The 20,448-nt window shown below is 36.0% G+C and overlaps 2 protein-coding genes across 3 annotated transcripts; both read left to right on the top strand.

Annotated features, from left to right (window-relative positions):
• On the top strand, window positions 1-10,074 carry si:ch211-14c7.2. 2 transcript variants are annotated; one of them, XM_027140261.2, is made up of 6 exons: window positions 1-320; window positions 2,634-4,469; window positions 6,628-6,740; window positions 7,298-7,419; window positions 8,182-8,305; window positions 8,506-10,074. In XM_027140261.2, exons 2-6 carry the CDS (start codon window positions 2,669-2,671, stop codon window positions 8,632-8,634), a joined length of 2,289 nt encoding a protein of 762 aa, XP_026996062.2. In that variant the 5' UTR covers window positions 1-320; window positions 2,634-2,668; the 3' UTR covers window positions 8,635-10,074. The 2 variants fall into 2 exon arrangements, with proteins under 2 accessions (XP_026996062.2, XP_026996061.2); XM_027140260.2 differs by having other exon boundaries at window positions 6,628-6,824; window positions 8,506-10,073.
• A 2,469-nt stretch (window positions 10,075-12,543) lies between these two features.
• Window positions 12,544-20,066, top strand: kcnk6 (potassium channel, subfamily K, member 6). The gene is made up of 3 exons (XM_027140266.2): window positions 12,544-12,998; window positions 14,453-14,848; window positions 19,143-20,066. Exons 1-3 carry the CDS (start codon window positions 12,680-12,682, stop codon window positions 19,361-19,363), a joined length of 936 nt encoding a protein of 311 aa, XP_026996067.1. The 5' UTR covers window positions 12,544-12,679; the 3' UTR covers window positions 19,364-20,066.
• The last annotated feature ends 382 nt before the right edge of the window (window positions 20,067-20,448 follow it).

The following is a 20,448-nucleotide window of genomic DNA, read 5'->3' as shown; positions in this document are numbered from 1 at the left end:
GTGTCTCCTTGTCAGAGAGGGGGCGATACTGCGCTATCGACAAACGCTATAGAGACTCGAGGGCTCTTACTACCAAGACTTGATAGTGGTGTAACAGTGTCACCTGATCAAGACGCGAGAATCCATCCTTGTACTTTTGGATATGTGCCTTTTAATGCGTGATCGATTACATACCGGGGCGTGTCTAATAATCACATGTAGATTAGACAGAATAGACGTCCCTTCATCGCAAGCGGCCAACTGAACCATCACAGGGATTCTCAGGGATTCGTGACACTGATTCTACTGGACGAAAAAAAAAATATGGCCCCGACATCGAGGTAAGACCATCGTTAAATCCTTAAAGAAATCAAATATTTCAGCTCATTTCATATTAAACGGAGGGTACTGGTGTTTTTATTGATGCTGATGCGCATGTCTGGGATATCTTTTGTATCCTAATGCAGCATCCTCTCTCCTCATGTGGCATCGTGTGTGAGACACTGTATAGTAATATCTATTGTCTATAATTACACTTCTGGTAATATTTACATTATTTATAGGAGTTGCCCTGACAAAAACTCAATTTGTCGCATAAATTGAGGTATTATTATTATTATTATTATTATTATTATTATTATTATTATTATTTGTATGAGGAAAATTAGGTCTAGAATAAACAGCAGAATTATAAACTAGTTTATTTTACTTGCTATTTAAAGCTGTTTTAGGAGTAAATTAGAGAATATTTAGGAGCCATAATAGAGAATATACAGGAAAAACACGAAGATAAATGATAAAGCATCATAAATAGTCACTATATCTTTAAATGATCTCTTTTAATGCTGATTTAACACATTCCTTTTTAATGACCATTAAATAACATACATAAATTGTTGAATTAACTTGTATTAACAATTTGTTAAATAATGTTAAATGTTACATTTGAAATTGAAATATTCATCATTGAAATATTACCTTCACATAAACTTTTATCTTAATTGAATTAAATCCTCCTGTAACTGAGGGTTACAGGCCTTGCTCATGGGCCCAGCAGTGGCAGTTTGGTGGTCCTGGGATTTAAATTCACAACTTACCGATCATCAGTCCAACACTTTAACTACTTAGTATTGCCCAGCATCAGTTTTACCCAACCTTTGACAGGTGAGACGTGGGCAGTGTGGGCAAGGGTTAACCAATGCAAATCTCAAAATGGACATCCGGGTTTTCTATGGACAGCCCCACACATTGGCATGCCCACATGAATTCCACCACCATTGCGGGTTGCCCACATTGTTGTGGAGCCAATGTCATGCTGATGTACCAATTCAGATAGTAATAATAATAATACCTTAAAACATCCATTTATAATATTTATTCATTATTTGTCTATTTTTCATGTTTTTTAAACAAGCTATTACAAATAATTCATACTTATTTAACTGCAAGCTTAGACTACATGAATATTGTATACATGAGTATAACATGAATATTGTAATATTTCTAGTGATTATTATAGCAGAAAACTATTTTGGACTGTAGACATTCAGAATAAAACCTTCTTTGTTTACTAAACCAATAAACTAAACCTATGTTTAATAATACTAGTATCCGAAACAGGTCATTTCTACAGCTAAAAGCACACAAAAATCCGTAGCCTAAGTGAAATCTAATTGTATCTCATTACAAAAGTGTCACTGTGCTGCACCATGCTGCACTCTGCAGGTGCTGATTTGATTGAATACCATGTCATCTTTTCATAATGTGTTCAATTCCAAAATTTATTTGCACCATTCTATTAGCACCTGCTCGAATGGTCCCAAAGATTCCAAAAATATACAATGTGCTGACTGTATTCTTTATTTTGTGTGTGTGTGTAAGCCTTGTTCTTTGAATATTTGGTTTCTATTCCTATTATAGCATTTTAAGGAGAAGCTGTGATTAGATGTTTCATCCATTTAGTTGAATTGAAATTTCAGATTAAGATAGCTTTTAGGAGGGAATTAAACTTTGTTTATAAAGTGAATGTTAATTCAGCTTTGCAGAAAAAAAAGCAGTTGAAAAGGTGAAACTGAATAAGCAGTAAAATGGCAAATTCTCTGTAATTTACTGTTAAGTTTCACAGAGGTCTATTCTGAATTGCAGAACACTTAAGGAACAAAATAATGGGAAAGATGCATATGACAGCAGGCGGGCTTACTTATATATGGTCAGCCCCAATTAAAAAACATTTTATTTAGTTATATTAAATTGAGCTGATTGTGTGTGTTGCAGCAATTACAGCAGGATCTTTAGGTTGAGTTTGATGTCTCTCCACTACCACCATGCATTTCTAAAAAATATCAGCACATAAAGATAATTGGAGATGTTGCGGGAAAGATTTTGTTTTTCTTTGGTTTTTGTGTTCATTTATGAATTGTGATACTGTTTGCTGGAATTGTGAGGGATTGTTCTACAATTAACACTGGCTTTAATATTATAAAATAAAGTTTTGACTGCATTAATGGCTATTGTGGGGGAGATTTCTGAGTATTCACTGTGAAGTGTTGATCGTTTCTTAGTGAACAAAACACTTAATAATTAATCATGACAAATGATTAGAATTCTTAACATTTGATTGTTCATGTCAGAAGTATTCTTTGTTTCTTTCACAGCACTTAACCAAACTCTCAGAACAATAACTACCAGAATGCTACAGCACAACAATAACTACCCTTGCCTGGATGTAGCCCACAGAGAGCTGCTCCATGGTTGTAGGCGAAATGGTACTACATTCAGCAGTGCCCTTGGATTTGGTGCAATTCCACTAATTAAAGGTCTTAGGGCCTGGGCAGTAAGTGGAGGATATTCCAGAAGTAAGAGAAAAGCTGCAGCTGCTTCTCAATCATCTGACCGAGTTCATCAGAGCACAATTGGGACCAACCATATGAAGACACATTCATTTCATACACCTGGGGTCAGGCAAGGAGGACTTGGAGCTCTGGTGACTGTGGCCACATTGAAGGACTCAGATGGAGGCAGGCAAACCCAGACTCGATGCCTCTTTCTCAAAGCTGAAGGATGTAATTACGTCTGTGCTGTGGGAACCAGAGTGGATGGAAGAAAATCTGGAAAAGGGTGTCAGGATAGTGTAGGAATCTGTGATGGCAAACCTGTCAGAAAGTGGAGAAAGTCTAGCAAGCGGCCAAAATCCATTTCAGTAGTTGAGAATAAAGAGGGAATTGCCTCAGGAAAACTGGAACTTTTGGACAAATGTTCCATAACGCAGTGCCTAAAGGCAAAAAGTGGCCTGACAGCGATTAACAATGATGAAGATAGTCTAAATAGGTCAGAGTTTTCCGCTCGAGATCAGACATGTGAACCAGACACGTGTATCTCCCCTACCAAATGTGATTCTAGCACAGAAGCAAAGGAAGACAAAGAACTAGCCTCTTGCCTGAAACTAAATAATTGTGAGATTTTTGTGGAACAAAAAATACCCATTTCTACCAATGACTGCATAGATAAGACAACAGAAATCAGTAAACATGAGAATAATCTTACAGCTGATTTGAACCTGGATCATGTTTTAAAATCCAAGGAAATTTCCATGCTAAACTCTGAAAAGCATAGTCCAGGACTTGGAAATGGAATCTTATCCGCTGTTAATCACAGCCACTGTAACACCACAGACACTATTATATATGAGATGGATGTTTTAGAAGAAGATAGAAATCTGAATAAATCCAACGGATTTGGTGTATCTAAAAAGCTTGGACTAGTGTCTGAAGTACGTTCAGAGGACAGTAATAAGACAAATGAAACTTTGTTAACCAATAGTCACAGCCACTGTGAGGAGACCATCATAACCCCGGCACCGAGCAACCATTCAGATGATACTTTATTAACGATTACACAAGTGGAACCAGAGTTAAAGAAAAGAGTAGATGACAGTTTTGTTAACCGTGACATAGAAAAGATTGTCCATTTTGCTGAACTAAAGAAAGACATTGTTCATTTTAGTGAATCAGTAGATGAGTACTGGGGGTCCTCTACATGTTTTTCTCATTATAAGCAGGAAAAAATGATGGAAGTAAATGTAAGTATAAGTAAATATGAGGATAGAAAAAAAGTAAACACCACAAATGAGGCTTTTGAAGAGCTTTCTAATTCATCATCACAAGGTTCTGGCTCTTTCAGTGTTGCTAATGCTATTATAACCCTTCCTAATCCGGCCCCCACCTCAAACACAACTGCCCTCGGATCCATAAGTAGGCAGCAACAGGAGGAGACCGAGGGTATGAGATTAGCACTGAAAACAGATTTGGAGCTGCTAGAAAAGCAGAATAGAGGCCAGGAAGCGGACAAAGTGGCGAACGAAGAATGTGAAGTGGTGGATGAGGAAGATGTGGATGAGTTTGGAGTCTTTATGAAGGCAGGAGATGAGCAGATCTGGAATGAAGGATTCAACGAGCTAAAAAAAGTGCCTTGTGAGAAGCATGCTGGCATTGGTGAGTGAGTTTATAACTTCATTGTAGTCTGTAGTGTTTATTACTTGTTCTGTCCCACTGCCCCAGGTTGTTTGTTAATATTTTAAATCATTGCATTTGTAAGATCACCATCCCAGTGATGATATCGATATGTATTTATTTATTTGTTTATTTTATTATTTATTTTATTTTTTTGCTATACCTAACATTAATCTAAGCTGATCTTGATTCCTGCAGGCACAACTTCTCATAAATTCACTGGGAATGCATCTCTCCTTCTCTCTCTCTCTCTCTCTCTCTCTCTCTCTCTCTCTCTCTCTCTCCCACTCCCCCCCCCTCCTTTTACTCCTTATAAGCTTTATATTGAGTACAGCTCAAAAGGGCTAACAGTGGCCAACAGAAATAATACTTTGAGAATATATTGTATACTGTACATAGATATAGTAGATATACTGGGATGGATCACTAGAGATCACTGGTATGGTATTTGCCATTAAAATATTTAGTTTGGCTCGCAGATTCAAAATGACAACACAGGGCATACATCACAGTATTTTATATATTCTTTGTTTTGTATTCTTGACAGGTGTGGTTAACCATGCTTTCAGTGTACAGAATCATTTTCAGAATTTCAGAATCATTTCAGAATCATTTCAGAATCATTTCAGAATCATTCAGTGATTTTGAGCTGAACTTTTGACAGCTGATCTAATTAATTATCAAAAGAACAAAAAGGAAAAAATCATATTATTTCATAAAAAATGTTGGTCCCCTGGTGGTCCAGCGGCAGGATCCCACCCTCTCCCGACTCCCAGGCAGGGCGCTAAACCAGCCACTGAAGAATTAACTCTCAGTGCCGGTCCCAAGCCCAGATAAAATGGGAGGGTTATGTCAGGAAGGGCATCCGACGTAAAACTACGTGCCAAAATCTAATATGCGGACCGTGTGATCTGCCGTGGCGACCCCAAACAGGGAGCAGTTGAAAGAAAAAAAATTACATAAACAATGTTATTTGTATATGAAATTAGTATTGGTATTTGGAGGGATTTCTGCTCTTCATTTACACGAGTGTTACAAAAAATTCACATCTGTGTGAGAATCTATGCGTACACCTACGGTATACTTGACTCATAGTACAATCACCTATGCTTGACTCATGGTAAAATGCTTCATAGTACAATATTCTAGTACAGACTTTAAAAAATCTGGCCTATTTACTGTAAAAAAAAAAAAAAAAAAAAAAGGGTGAACTAGCCTATTTGTTTCGAAGTAGCGTGAAACAATTTTGAACATACAAAAGCCAATTTGTACAAAATGGGTCAAGACCTGTAAATCTGTGTCATAAAGTTGGTTCAAGACTCAATGGCAAGCAAATTTGTAAGGAAAATCAGTTTGATTATCTCAACTTTGCTGTTTTCTATGTTAGGACAATCAGTTCTTTTATGACCATTAAAATACAACAGAGGATATGCAATATCTGATACCAGATATGCATATCTGAAATGCAAAAAAAATATAATATATATATATATATATATATATATATATATATATATATATATATATATATATATATATATATATATATAAGCTTGCACTCGACCAAAATAGTAAGACCTGTGTTTAAACCAGAGAATTATGCTTGCTTCAGCAAAAAATAGAACACAGTACAAAGTGTCAACAACCACATAATCAAATCATAAGCAAGTGTTAAGATACCTCAAGCAAAGAGTGGAATGATTTATTCATACAGTTTGCACACTGGTCAAGTGGTTATACAGTCAAATTAAAGTAGCAGATTTCAAGCAACAAATGACCTGGATAATTGTCATTTTTAGTAAGGAGAAAAATTTGGTCTGTTTGTTTGTTTGTTTGTTTGTTTGTTTGTTTGTTTTTGCCGAACTGTTTAAGGCTGATCCTCATATAGCAGGTGCTATACGCTTTATAATTTTAGACATCAAAACACCTAAAATAGCATAATGACAAGCATTCAGCATTCACTCAGGAATATAACACACTGATATAATACAATTTCATTTTCAAATTCATTTTATTTTAAAACTTTATGCCATAGATAACATTTGCTGTAATGTGCCAATCAATTGAATTTTACCTATGGATTTATTGCAACTGAAATCTGATTTAGAAACTATCGAAACACCTATGTTTGTTTCAACAGACATTAGAAACGCCTCGGTTTTAAATGAATCCCCACCCTGGATTTCCGATTGGACCAGAGACGTGTCAATCAAGCAATCAGAGACAAGATGGACTGCTTTCAAGCAGGAAGAGGTCAGCAGAGGAACAGAGAAAGAGTGCTGGTTTTCGACCGCCGTGGAAAACATGCATCTCACACACTCGTCTCTTATTACTGTGGTACATGTGAATCTGTTGACCTATTTTCCATAGAGAGTCATAGAAAACTGAAATCATCCTCCTTTAATTCTGTATTTTAATTTATTTTAGCCTAATTAACAATTGCGTGGTCCACAACAACTTCTACATATTTTAATATGTAGTCATTTATATTCCAAAACCAAGATTTAGAAAGCATAAATATTTTATTTAAAATACTAAAATATTTAGTATTTTTTATCTTAGAATTATGTCTTTATGGATAATAAGACATGTCTATCAATAATTATGAAATTAATGTTTATCTACTGTTTTTCATGGACGGTCTCCATCTGTGTGTGTGTGTGTGTGTGTGTGTGTGTGTGTGTGTGTGTGTGTGTGTGTGTGTGTGTGTGTGTGTGTGTGTTTGTTTGTGTGTGTGTGTGTGTGTGTGTGTGTGTGTGTGTGTGTGTGTGTGTGTGTGTGTGTGTGTGTGTGTGTGTGTGTGTGTGCAGCCAAATGTGTTTTTAGAGGCCTTTCCTGATGTAAAATCCTCCTGTGGAGATTCTGACTGCATTCCCACATTGGCAGAGCAGCTTCGAGGATCTGCACCAGAATACAGACCTGGAAATAATCGGTAAATTTGAGTAAATCTGATTGTTATAGATTTCATTGGCATAATATTTTATAATGTGGAGTAATTGAGTATTGCAAAGTCCTGCGTCCTGTTGCCTACAGGCACATTAAATTTTACAATACAACTGTAACCTTACTTTTCTTTTTCTTAATAATGATCAGTGTAAATAGTGCTCTTAGAAACCCAGCTCCAAACAGCCTTCATGAAAAAATGCAGTTTTGCATTTACCAGAAGTGCAAAGAGTAGCAATTGTGCAAATAGACAAGTGCAGATAAATATGCAGCATATGTACAGCATGTAATATATATATAGATATATATGTAAACATATGTACAGTGAATAAATATAAAAGTTATAAGATACACATAAATAAAATAGTGCAGATGTATGTAAAGCACAATTATTCACCTATTTTGGTTATTCTAGAGCAACGTTATTAATGCCCTCTTGTGGGTATGTAAGAATATTGCACTATTGCATCACGTTACTAATATAGCAGGAATATATGCACTAATTTTTTGTGGAAAATTAATTCTGTAGGTAAAAAAAAAATGGTTAAACAGCAAAAGACCAGCTCAGGCTCCACTCCTGTCAGCGAAATATAGGAAGCTTATTATCATAAAATGCACTATTTCACTCTTTTTCACAACTATTTCAAAATGTGACTCAGTTACGAATTGATTCTCTGACTGATACTTACACAATGCCTCTCTGTTACTGAATTATGTGAAATATAAACTAGCTTTTTTTTTTTATCTTAAGGAGGCAGAGTATGTTGGACAACCTTCAGGATCTGGACCGCATGATTGGTGTGAAATACAAGGTGGCAGAGTCTCTGTCCCGTAAGCTTCTCCTACAGTCATTGAACTTGAGGACTCTGAACCCTGTAAGTTCAATTGTTGTTTATTTTTGGTGCTTTAGAAAAAAGCACTCTATACACAATCTTTCCATTTATATATTTGTAAAAATAAAGATACTGGTACTAAAATTACACGACAATGATCCACCAAGCTTTAAATATATTTGTTTGAAAGCATAAAGCTGTCACATGTAGGTTTATGCTATAATTGTGATTTCTTTCTTCAGGAGCGTGCAGGTGGCCGTAAACAGATCACGGCAAGGCTTTCACCGAACCTTCCCACATCCAACCAGCAGTTAGCAGCTAACGCTAAAAGAAGACTCTCTTATGACATCAACAGGAACATCTTGTCATAGTATCTCCCATTTTTAAATCACTCTATTCTACTGCTGGAAAAAGGATAAACTTCATATGAAAACAAGCATAAAGTTTTTTTTGCTATAAGGCCTGTACCTTCTGTTCTCTCTGCAGTCACATGGGAGATTTGTCGTTGTATACTTATGTCTGTTAGTATTTTGGTATGTTAATTTCTCCAACAATCTATTTAAAAACAAAAGACATCACATGCATCCTGATGTTGCAAATAATAATAATAAAAGGCCTGACATTCCTGGGTCAACAAGGATCAGCTTGATCATTTACTTAACACTTACTAACTATAGAGTGAATTTTACTACCAGTTTTGATTAGACAATAAAAGCGTTTACCTGATGTTAGCTTGTTAGTACTTAACTTCAAATATGTAATGCTGAAGATTGAAAATTGATGTTAGTGGCCAACTAGTTAGCTGGTTAACTTGCCAGACTACAGTTATTTCTTTTTTTCATACATTCATCATCTACATTGTGTGTCTCGGTGGCCGACGCAGAGAACACTGGGCGCTAAGTTATAATCCATCACAGGACAACACAAGACAAACACATCCAAACACTTATTCTTACATAAGGACAATTTAGCATATGCAATACACCTACTGGCATATATCTGGGAGGTAGGAGGAAATTGGAGAACCTGAAGTGAAACCACACGAACACTAGATGAACATAGGAAGGACAGAAACTCCTCACAAACAGTTACAAATGCTATATTATGTAATTACATTGTACCTGGATAATTAAAAGCCTAGGCTAGGGATAATTTGGCATGATTCAACAATTTCACATGATGCAATGACCCAATCAGTTTTCTCCCTTATTGACCCAGGGATTCATTTACTCATTTGGAAGATACCTTTATCTGATAGCATAGAAATAAAGCAAGAGACACAATAAGAAAAATAATGACATTTCCTTTGAAGGGCTCAATAGCAGCACTCTGAAATTAGTTTTCATTTCACCAATTAGGACTTTTATATAAATTACATGACACTGAGCTAAAACATATTTACTAGTCTTGTGCCAAAACTTTATTCATGCTGTTACACTTTACATTTTCTTCTTTGTAATGAAGTTTTAAATGCACTTATCGTTCTGGTTCTTGTCTATCCAATTTCACTTGTTTCGGAATAAATTTGTTGTCCAATCTAACATCTGTCTCACTGTTCAGAGAAATGAATGATTAATAATTGGATTTTTTTTTCCAGAACATTAAAATCAAACTGCTTTTATTTTCTTTGTTTTTCATTGGAGTCTGCAGTGTGCTATTTTTACCAAACATGAAATTCTGAAGAATAAAGACTGTATTTTCTCAGTTTGTAGATCATGTATTCCTGTCATGTTGATTAATATAATGATGATGATGATAATAAAAAAAAAGAATCAGTGGATTTGACTTTGTTTCTGCAAATGTCTGATTGTGGTTGCAAAGCAGCATTTTCTTTCGATTTTTCCCAGTGATGGATGAAACAGTTAAAGGAAAAATTGTCCTGAAATGTATGCATGGTGCTTCAAGCTTGATTCTTTCATTTTAAAGATGCACATCAAAATATATCTTTTATCTCAGTAAATAAACAGTTTCATATAATAGCAGAAACAGTCCATATTTTTAATTTATTCGTTCATCTTCAGTAACCACTTTATCCTGGTCAGGGCTGAGGTGAATTTGAAGCCTATCTTGGGAACATTCTACACAGCAGGAAATCACCCTGGTTCAGATGTGAGTTCATTACACACAATGCACATAATCATTTACACCTTTAAGAAGATCTTGCATAGCCAGATTCACCTCAACCATGATGGATGAAACCCAGACTGTGTGTGGAGCTGTGAGCCAGCAAGGCCAGCCACTTCATCATTATACCACTCAAGAATATGGATTAAATATGCAAATTAAATCAAATAATTTCAAATATCAATAAAATATACTAAAATCAAATATCAAATACATCAAATAACTTAACTTTTTTTAAAGTTAGACTTGCCTATAGAAACAATCAGGTACTGCTGCAAATTCCCAAAGAAATTCAGAATATATTTGTGGGCTTTGTAATTAGTAGAAGTATCAGGATAGACTTTTTTAATTTTTTTTTTTAATTTACTTCAAATGAAATTTTTGGTGGCTACATATGTTACCATAAATAATGCCAAGTTTGTCAAATTCACACATCCAGGTTTTTGTTTTTATGTGGTTAAGATGATCAGTTATGTAAATATGTTCAGTTCCTTTTGACTTTCAGTTTTTCCACACAGTTATGTATTTGTTTTTGTGCCCCACATTAATACTGTGGTTTGTTTTTGTGCCCCACATTAATACTGTGGTTTGTGTGTGTGTGTGTGTGTGTGTGTGTGTGTGTGTGTGTGTGTGTGTGTGTGTGTGTGTGTGTGTGTGTGTGTGTGTGTGTGTGTGTGTGTGTGCATGTGTGTGTGTGTGTGTGTGACACGTGCTTACCTGTGGAAACTGTTCAGCTCTCACGTGTATCATGTGTCCCTTTCTCTTGGTCACTGAACATCTGAACAGTATTCAATTCAATTAAATTTTATTTGTATAGTGCTTTTAACACTGAACCCTGTCACAAATAAAATCTTTGGAAGAATATAAAAATTCTGAATAAAAGTTCAAATTAAAAAGTACATTTTTAATTTATATTTATCCTTAAGAAGCAAACCAGAGGCAACGATGACAAGGAAATACTCCATGAGTATGATATGTTGAAGTAACCTTGAGAAGAACCAGACTCAAAAGGGAACAGATCCTTATCTGGGTGACATTGGATTGCACACATCCTGCATTGAAATTTTCTCTCTGCACTTTTGAACAGTTTCTAACTCTGTTTACTGATTACCTTTCCATAAATTTAAATTCAAATGTAACTTTAGTCACTGTACCTACTGAAACACATACAGTTTATGTGAGTGATGCTTCCTCTTTTATTATTATTATTTTTTTGCTCCATTCTATTTAAATGATCTTTCTTGTTTTTGTTTGTATGAAAGGTGGTAGGAAAGGTTATATAGTTTCTATCAGTATAACTATTGTTATACTTACCTTAATATCCTTTTTTTTTCCTTAGAAATAATGAAATAATTATTATAATATACTTCTAGGAAGAACCCTTGCATTTATTTCTGATCTCCAGAATTCAGAAAGATTAACAACATGTGATGTTGCACTCAGTTCCTCTTGTGAAAGAAAAAGTTCATACAAAGAAAGAACATGTTGAAAGAAAGAACATGTAATGTGGAGGTTTGAGCCATAAACAAACATACAGATGACACCATTAAAAAGACAGAGAGCTCATCTGTTACTGTAATGAAAGCAGCAGATAGATAGATAGATAGATAGATAGATAGATAGATAGATAGATAGATAGATAGATAGATAGATAGATAGATAGATAGATAGATAGATAGATAGATAGCTCTCACAAATGTCAATTCAAAGTAGACAAAGGTTTAGGTGAGGTGGCCAATCAGTGATAAAACCCTTTTTTAATTTGTTTTTAATATCGGTATTTGATTTGTTGATTTTGCTATTATTCATTTTCTGTAGTGCATACTGTCAGTGTCTTTATTTTATCACTGACAATGACAACTATTCATGGCGTAAATTAATACGGAAACCACAAGATACACTTTACCTGTGTTTGTAGACAAACCTATGGTCTGGATATAGAGATGGGGAAATTATTTTGCTGTGGTAGACATTTTAAGCCTTGGTGTGGCAGTAATATTCACTTTACTTATTCGAGATAAGTGAATCAGAGTCGAGGTTTTGATTCGTTGCTTTTATTAAACACTTGTGACGAGAAAGCAAACAAAGATTTGGAAAAGAACACACCTCTATAACAGAACGGGACTCACTCCAACCTGGCAACCCAAGGTCGTTAAGTTTCACATCAAGGCGAGAGATCAGAATTGTGCGTGGACGTGTATAAAGAAGCAGCAGAAGAAGCAGAAGCAGAAGCAGAAGAAGAAGCAGAAGTAGGAGACTGGATACGATTTGTGTGTATCATCCGATGTGACCATGGCTGCTTCTTCCAGGTCGTGTATCGTGGTGGTGGCTCTGGTGTTTATATACGTGGTGTATTTGTTAATCGGAGCTTCTGTGTTTTCGACTCTGGAGAAGCCTCTGGAGGAGAAAGTTCGGGCCGAGATGTTTCTCCTCAAACAAGAGCTTATTAACAACACGAGCTGCATTAACATCTCCACACTGGACAGACTCTTAGAGAAACTCATAAATGCGAACAAATACGGAGTGACACTTGGGCAAAACACCTCCGAGAACTCGAACTGGGACCTGGCGTCAGCTTTGTTTTTCTCCAACACTCTGGTTACCACCATCGGTGAGCTAAAGGTCTAAGTTCATCAGTGAACAAGACAACACTGTGTTTGGTGTTTAGAGTTTGATAAACAAAAAAACAAAGACAAAGACCTGGAGAGTGAATTGTAGGGAAAAAAAACATGAAAAAAAGGAAATAATAATAAATAAAAAGAACAAAAGAGCCCTAGAGTCAGCCATCTATTCTTTATTTTAATTTTATTTATAAAAGTGTCATTTTAGACATTTAAAATTAGATTTTAACTTTAACTAAACGTAATTCAGTTGTTTGGAAATGAATATATATATATATATTTTTTATTATTATTATTTGATTTGCATATTTATTAGGGACTTGCTGAATAGTTGCCTTGGTGCTTCAGGAAATCCAAATGCACATACATACATATTGGAAATGTGTGTGTGTGTGTATGCTGAATATACCAGGCATTTAGAGTTAGATAGAAAAGCAAGAAAGATTCGAACGGTTACATTTACAGCATTTGGCAGACGCCCTTATCCAGGTTACAGTTTTAGTTGTCATCTGTTTTGAGACTCCACTGAAACTTCCGTTTGAGCTGAGTTAGAAATGTGTAGTTAGTTAGTCTCCGTCTGTGTGTGTGTGTGTGTGTGTGTGTGTGTGTGTGTGTGTGTGTGTGAGATCTATTGTGTGTTTAAGTGCCCTTGTAAGACCGAGTAAGCTTTAGGTAGAGTTCATTGTAACTGTCCTTCCTTCCATTTTGTGCTTTCTTCTCTTCTGTTTGTTCACCATTAGCCACACTTTCTGAAATGTCAACAGAGATTAGAAAAGAATCACTCACTAATCATTTAAAGGATGGTTTCTATAAAACGGATCCTATGTGATTTATATACTTTCGTAAATTAACTGAAGTGAGAAAACTTAGCTGAAGTGTAAATTGTTAGTGCGGCTTCTTTACCGCATTCATCATTCAAGAGACAGGAAGAAAAACATTTCACAGGAACATGTACGGTGACCCAGAAATAACAGTCAGATGTCACTACAGCATTCAGGAAGTTTGCCACAAGTCATGAAAAGTCAGACTTTGACCAAAATTAAAATGTAGCAAGTGACTTTTTGAAATCTCATGTGATTAGACAGAAGCTGATGTGTATGATGATGATGATCAATTCAGGGATAACTACAGAATAGGACAATTACTGTAGTAACCATTTTTTAATGCTAAAATGCTACTTGTGGTGTAGTCGTGTATTTATCTTCAGGAAATCTACAGTTTTCAGAACTATATATAGTAAAAGTTTGGTTCCACAGGCCACTGCACAAATCTGAATTTCTTGTTGAGGGTAAACAAGTAACCTCAGTTTTGTCTTTCCTTCTGCCTCTTTGGTTTCTTTTTGACTCTTTGTTCTTTCTGATTGTATTAAAATGGCTCATTTGATCTCTGTTATGGTTTAAGGTATGTTTATTTGTATATGTTTTACTTTTTTCTTTTTCCTTAGGTTATGGCCACACCACTCCACTGTCTGATGGGGGGAAAGCGTTCTCCATTGTGTATGCTTTAATTGGTGTCCCCTTCACCATGCTGGTGCTTTCCGCATGTGTGCAGCGCCTAATGGTGCCGTTGAACCTGCGGCCAGTGGCGTCCTGGTGTCGGAGGTTTGGATGGCATCCTCACACTGCCAGCACCATACACTTTGTCCTCCTGCTCTTTCTGGTCATTGTGATGTTCTTTTTGGTGCCAGCTATTGTTTTCAGCATCATCGAGGGCTCATGGTCATTTCTGGAGGCTTTTTATTTCTGCTTCATCTCCCTTTTTACCATCGGGTTAGGCGATTTTGTCCCAGGCGAGCAGCCCATTCAGAAATTACGACCACTCTACAAGATCTCTGTTACGAGTAAGTGAATTATCGCACACAACAGTTTCTGATGTATGTTGAAGGTATATACTTCCAACAAATATTAATCTGATTTTAATGAGCTTTTCCTCCAAAACGTGGTATAATGGAGTGAAAACGGGAAGCAAAAATGTCTGAGGCCCTCTAGTGGCTGGCTGAAGCAAAATAAAAATAATAAATTAATAAGCCTGCTCATTACCAGACCCAAACTTGCATTTTAATTTACACTTTACCATTTATTTTAAGGAATAGCATTGACTTTCTTTTATTATTTGACCATGGTATATTCCCCCCCCCCCCAGTGTTTTTCTATAAAGTCTTAGTGTTTAATTAGTAGTATTTGGATGAGTTATAGGGAGGCACGGTGGCTTAGTGGTTAGCACGTTTGCCTCACACCTCCAGGGTTGGGGGTTCGATTTGCGCCTCTGCCTTGTTGTGTGGAGTTTGCATGTTCTTCCCTGTGCCTCGGGGGTTTCCTCTGTGTACTCTGGTTTCCTCCCCCGGTCCAAAGACATGCATGGTAGGTTGATTGGCATCTCTGGAAAATTATCCATAGTGTGTGAGTGTGTGAGTGAATGAGAGTGTGTGTGTGTGCCCTGTGATGGGTTGGCACTCTGTCCAGGGTGTATCCTGCCTTGATGCCCAATGACGCCTGAGATAGGCACAGGCTCCCCGTGACCCGAGAATAGTTTGGATAAGAGGTAGAAAAGGAATGAATGGATGAGTTATTTGCTAAATAAAATGGTGCATGCTGTTACATTAGCTTACTAGTTTATATAGGTTTTTCATATAGGTAGCCTGTTCTATATGTAAACGTTAATCAAATATGGTGAATAATGTAATCAGTAATGCATGTCCATTTTCATTGGGACAGCAAATGTAACAACATACAACATCGGATAACCACGTGTTTGTCTAGAAACTTAAAATACAAACAAAAGAACACTGTGTTTGTGTGTGTGTACACTGTCTTTGCTCAAGTTCACGAAGGCTTTTTTATATTTGCCTTTCAGGTGTTGGTTAATGAAATTATCAGCTCTGAAACTGAGGGTATTTCAGAGATGCTTTGAAAGTAAACATTATTTATAACTTTTCATGTTATAAATATGTACAGATTTACTGTGATTTATTAACATTGGAATAGTAAATGGATGTACTGTTGGCAGTCCTGAAAATTTAGAAAATTAGCATTATTTAAAAAAAAAAAAAAACAAGCAAAATACAATACAATGTATTGCAGTGAATCGAACTACAACATTTTGCACATTTAGATAAACCGCATTATAACTTGCTTTGTTATGTCCAGTCAAAATCTCGTGTCCATCCCAAAAACTAGGATTTAACAAGACATCCTGGTATTGATCATTTTTATACAGTGTTAATTTAGGGACTGCGTCTATTGCCCATAATGCACTGTCAGTATTATTGCCTGTAATGAAGTCTATAATGAAAAACAAACAGGTTTTCTACATCATGAGTGCATAGAGCCAGCTGTTTCCTGTGAGCAAACCATAAAGGTTTCATTTATAGTTTCACCTGGAGATTAACCTGGTCACCTAGTTCATTTTAAGGCAAGTACCACATTACTGACCAGGGCTGATTTGTGATAGTTGTATTGGTTAATAAGCCACTGATGCTTATGAGACATAACGTATATGTTCAGTATTAAGGAGATAATTGTTTGTTGAGAATAAAGCCCATTTGTTGGATAGTGTGTAAAAGTGTCAAACAGCGCATCACCGTATAAAGGAGGCCAAGCTTAAGGATCTTGACCCATTTAGGCTTATACTAGATTTTATTTTAATTATCTTTATCGTTGTTATTAGACTTCACAAAGCTCGCAAATCTAACTCATTTTCTTATTGTGTTTAACTCTGGCCCAAAAGTTGAGAGTTGAGTGTTGAGATTCTTTGGACCAAGGACTGAAAAGGGTTCAGGCTTTACACTGCACTTTGTTGCCTCACACTTCACTGCTGACAATTAGTGTGTGTGTGTGAAACCTGTTTTGTCTTTCTTTGTGGACTGAATCAACATTCACTTCATCTGTGTGATAAATGACGTTCTCTGTCTAAGTAGCAATGCCATAATTTAATTTCTCAAAGACTTCATGAAGACAAACGTTAACAACATGTTGTAGAATATTACTACTACTGCAAATTTGTTTGATTAATACAGTCTTGAGGTTACATATTTGAATGTGAACATAGAGGTGTTACATACTGAATCACTCTTATGCTAAGATTCCTGGTTAGAAAATGTTAAGCTCAAGTAGGTGCTCTCTGAGATCATTCTTAGAATCTTTATGAATATGGGCCCTGGTGTACAGTCAAAATTTAAGGTGTTCTCTGGGTTCAGTGGTTCGAGTGAAATCAATTTTGTGAAGCTACAGCATACAAACACATCCTATACAGTTGTGTGCTTCCAACTTTGTGACAACAATTTGCGGGAAGACCCACAAATGTGTATGAGGGTCAGGTGTCTAAAAACATTTGTCTGTATTGTATTGTGTATAATTATGTGACATGTACATGATTTATTTATTGCACTTTGTATGACCACATATCACTATTGACAACCATGGGAGGGCTAATTTGAAGGTTTTATAGAAATCCGCAGTCATGTTGTGCAGTTTAAATTTAAGAGTGTTTGCCAGGAGTCTTTTTGGGACATATAACACTGAGTCCTTTTGATGTGGGCTCTCTCTCTCTCTCTCTCTCTCTCTCTCTCTCTCTCTCGCTTGCAGGCACACACACAGATGATATTATTAAGGTTAACTAAATTAAAGATCTTCATTGTTGAGCATGGGACTGTGTTAAAGTTCAGTAGACACAGCAAATGTGATTTGGAGCACAGCTGGTCAGATGATGGATAAATAGTGTATTAGAGTGCAACGAAAGAAAAACAAGAAAGAAAATGAAGTTTTCAATTCTTCGTTTAGGTTTCTTATAATTGATCGCTGTCACAAGCTGAGGCTTTCTCGTTGCTGTGCGAATTTCTGTGAATTTTAGGCAAGGAAGTGATCATTTGACTTCAACGAGGCCACAGAATCATATGACCTTTAAACACATTTGAGCTGCGGTGTTAATTTAACCCTCTCGGCTGTATGCAGCGTGTATTCTTGGTTGTGTGTGAGATCTTCTTGATGGTGTGCAGTTCCTCTTACACAGCTTTTTATTCTATTTAGCTGCTTCCTAATTTTATGCAACATTGAATTGGTGTGAGTGATGTGATGTATCCAAGCCTGTCAGTTGAGGAGACTGATTCATATTTTTATTTAAAATAAAATAAAATGAAAACCGTAAACTATGAATACAAGACCAAAAGGACAATAACAAAAATTGACCAAGCAAACCATAGAAATCAGAACTTATAAATGGGAGTTTATTAGGTGGTCCTTAATACTAATGCTTATATCTTCACTTATAAATACAAATAGTTTTAATTGTTTATGCATAAATGCAAATAGCACTTAATATCACAGACTGATATTTTGACACTACTTTATTGTGACCCACATATTGAGCATTTAACCAAATCCTAAAGTGTCAACTTTGGCCACTGAAAAAGGGAGACAGTTTCCTTAATTTTTGTCATCCATGGGAAACAAGGTCACTGTGGTGCACACACATTTCTGATGTACCGACATTATTCATGTTACAATCCCCATTCCCTTTCTTAAATTAATATACATCTTGGAATAGAAACGGTTCTGTACATCATATATACACTTTAGGTGCTTTAGTTTGCAGAAATATATTCGCTTAAATTATGATTATTTTATATAAAACAATTTTCTATGATCTTGGGCTCCATGCAAAATTCGGCAAAAACAGTGCACCTGGCAACCATGACCTTTAACTGTCCTGTCTTCTGCTTCTCTCCTGAATATGGAGCAGCATGATTCGTGACCTAGTGGGCTTCTTTTAGTGCTTGTTCCAATAAACATTTTTGATGAATATGTGCAATAATAAGTATATGAAACTGTACAGGAAGTTTCTTGGTGTTTTTTTGTTATAAAAGAGTGAAGACTGCAAAAATGATTTCCCTTCTCTTTTGGCCAAAAATATCTATTGCATCATTATATCTAAAAATTCTCTGCTGAGAGACAGTTTTTCCTGCAGCTTCCATCTAGTGGCCTGTGTTTTGGCAGAAGCAGGGAGAATAACGCGTACATGGATTTGTGAACGCTTAAACTCTTAGCACTTTGGGAACTTTGAAAACTAAGTTTATGGTGAAAATACAAGTTGAAAAACTGTATGTGAATTAATGCTTCATTTTCCCTCTTTTCTTTCAGTCTACCTCTTTTTAGGTTTGATGGCAATGTACTTTGTCCTCCGTTCTTTCCATAAACTGGCTGATGTTCAGGGATGGACAGCATTTTTCCATTTGCCCAGCCTTGATGATGAAGGTGAAGAAGACAATGAAAGCACCTCTGAAGAACATAACGTGTGTGAGAGGGACAGAAAGCCACTGGATCCAAACGCTCGTGTCTCCTACAACTCCATCAGTAGATAGACACCTCCAGACTGACGCTATGACCACTGAGCAGTGGAGAATGAGGGAAGTGTAGAGTGTGTGTGTGTGTGTGTGTGTGTGGGGGGGGGGCTTTAATTTTGCTTTATTTTTTTTTTTTCAGCTTTAATTTTGCAAACCAGTGCAATATTAACATGTATTGATGCACACTTTCTTCATGGTTTGTTGTTCTGGATCCAGAGTAGAACTGATACAGGGGAACTGGGTTGTTTCATGTGCTTATGTTTTTCTTGACTATATTTTCATGTTAATTTGTGTTTTTGTTTTTGTTTTGGTTTTTTTTCTATTGTAACCAAAACACGCAATTACTTTTAGTTTTTTCATTTGAACCACATTACATTTTGCTTTGAAGCCAGGGGGGATGACCGTATCAGCTATGACACTTTTTTTTAGTTTTAATACTTGTTGGCTGTTTGGACCACTTGTTTTTTTATTAATCTGAGAAACATGTTGCTGTCTTTCCATTTAGTCCTTGGTTCTTGGGTGCATTTTGGAAAAACATACTATTTAAAGGTATTAGATGTGGACATTTAACACAGTGCAATATCAGTCACTCTGTATGGAGTTGTGTTTCTCCACTTACACGGTTAAGGAAGCATCTTTGATCTGAGGCCTGCTGTTTTTGTAGGACCTCTTTGTAATCTATGCAACAGTTAAAAATTAATAAAAATTAGAAATCCTTTTATTTTGCATCTCTTGTTTAGACCACTTGTGCCTTGTTAAGGTTTAAACTTGAACATTTAAACTCCTGTACTGACAATCTGTGAAACTTGATATTCATGTTATTTATAGATGGCTGAATATGTTTGCTTTTTATTACTTACTAAGAAAACATGTTGTTAAATGTGTGGAAGGTTTTTTGTTTTTGTTTTTTATTCAGACTGTCAGAGGTGCAGTACAGAAAACAGTTACACGGTCCCTTAATATTGCTAATATTACTGTCACGGACATTCAGTTCAAAGGAGGTTGCCTTTTTGGATTCTTCATTCCTGAACAGTTAGAATCTGAACTTCCTGACTGAATTTCCTTCTCTGAGAAGGCTCTTATCTAATCCTTAAAGCCTTCCT

The sequence above is a fragment of the Tachysurus fulvidraco genome, chromosome 13 (assembly GCF_022655615.1).
Source record: "Tachysurus fulvidraco isolate hzauxx_2018 chromosome 13, HZAU_PFXX_2.0, whole genome shotgun sequence".
Classification (NCBI taxonomy): domain Eukaryota; kingdom Metazoa; phylum Chordata; class Actinopteri; order Siluriformes; family Bagridae; genus Tachysurus; species Tachysurus fulvidraco.
This window is presented reverse-complemented; position numbering and strand designations above follow the sequence as displayed.

Bases quoted from the DNA above. Each gene is read 5' to 3' on its own strand.
- si:ch211-14c7.2 (XM_027140260.2), top strand. From the start codon at position 2,669: ATGCTACAGCACAACAATAACTACCCTTGCCTGGATGTAGCCCACAGA. The intron at 4,470-6,627 runs GTGAGTGAGTTT...TTGTTTCAACAG, and splicing joins TGAGAAGCATGCTGGCATTG to ACATTAGAAACGCCTCGGTT. The intron at 8,306-8,505 runs GTAAGTTCAATT...TTCTTTCTTCAG, and splicing joins ACTTGAGGACTCTGAACCCT to GAGCGTGCAGGTGGCCGTAA.
- kcnk6 (XM_027140266.2), top strand. From the start codon at position 12,680: ATGGCTGCTTCTTCCAGGTCGTGTATCGTGGTGGTGGCTCTGGTGTTT. The intron at 12,999-14,452 runs GTGAGCTAAAGG...CTTTTTCCTTAG, and splicing joins CACTCTGGTTACCACCATCG to GTTATGGCCACACCACTCCA. The intron at 14,849-19,142 runs GTAAGTGAATTA...CTTTTCTTTCAG, and splicing joins CTACAAGATCTCTGTTACGA to TCTACCTCTTTTTAGGTTTG.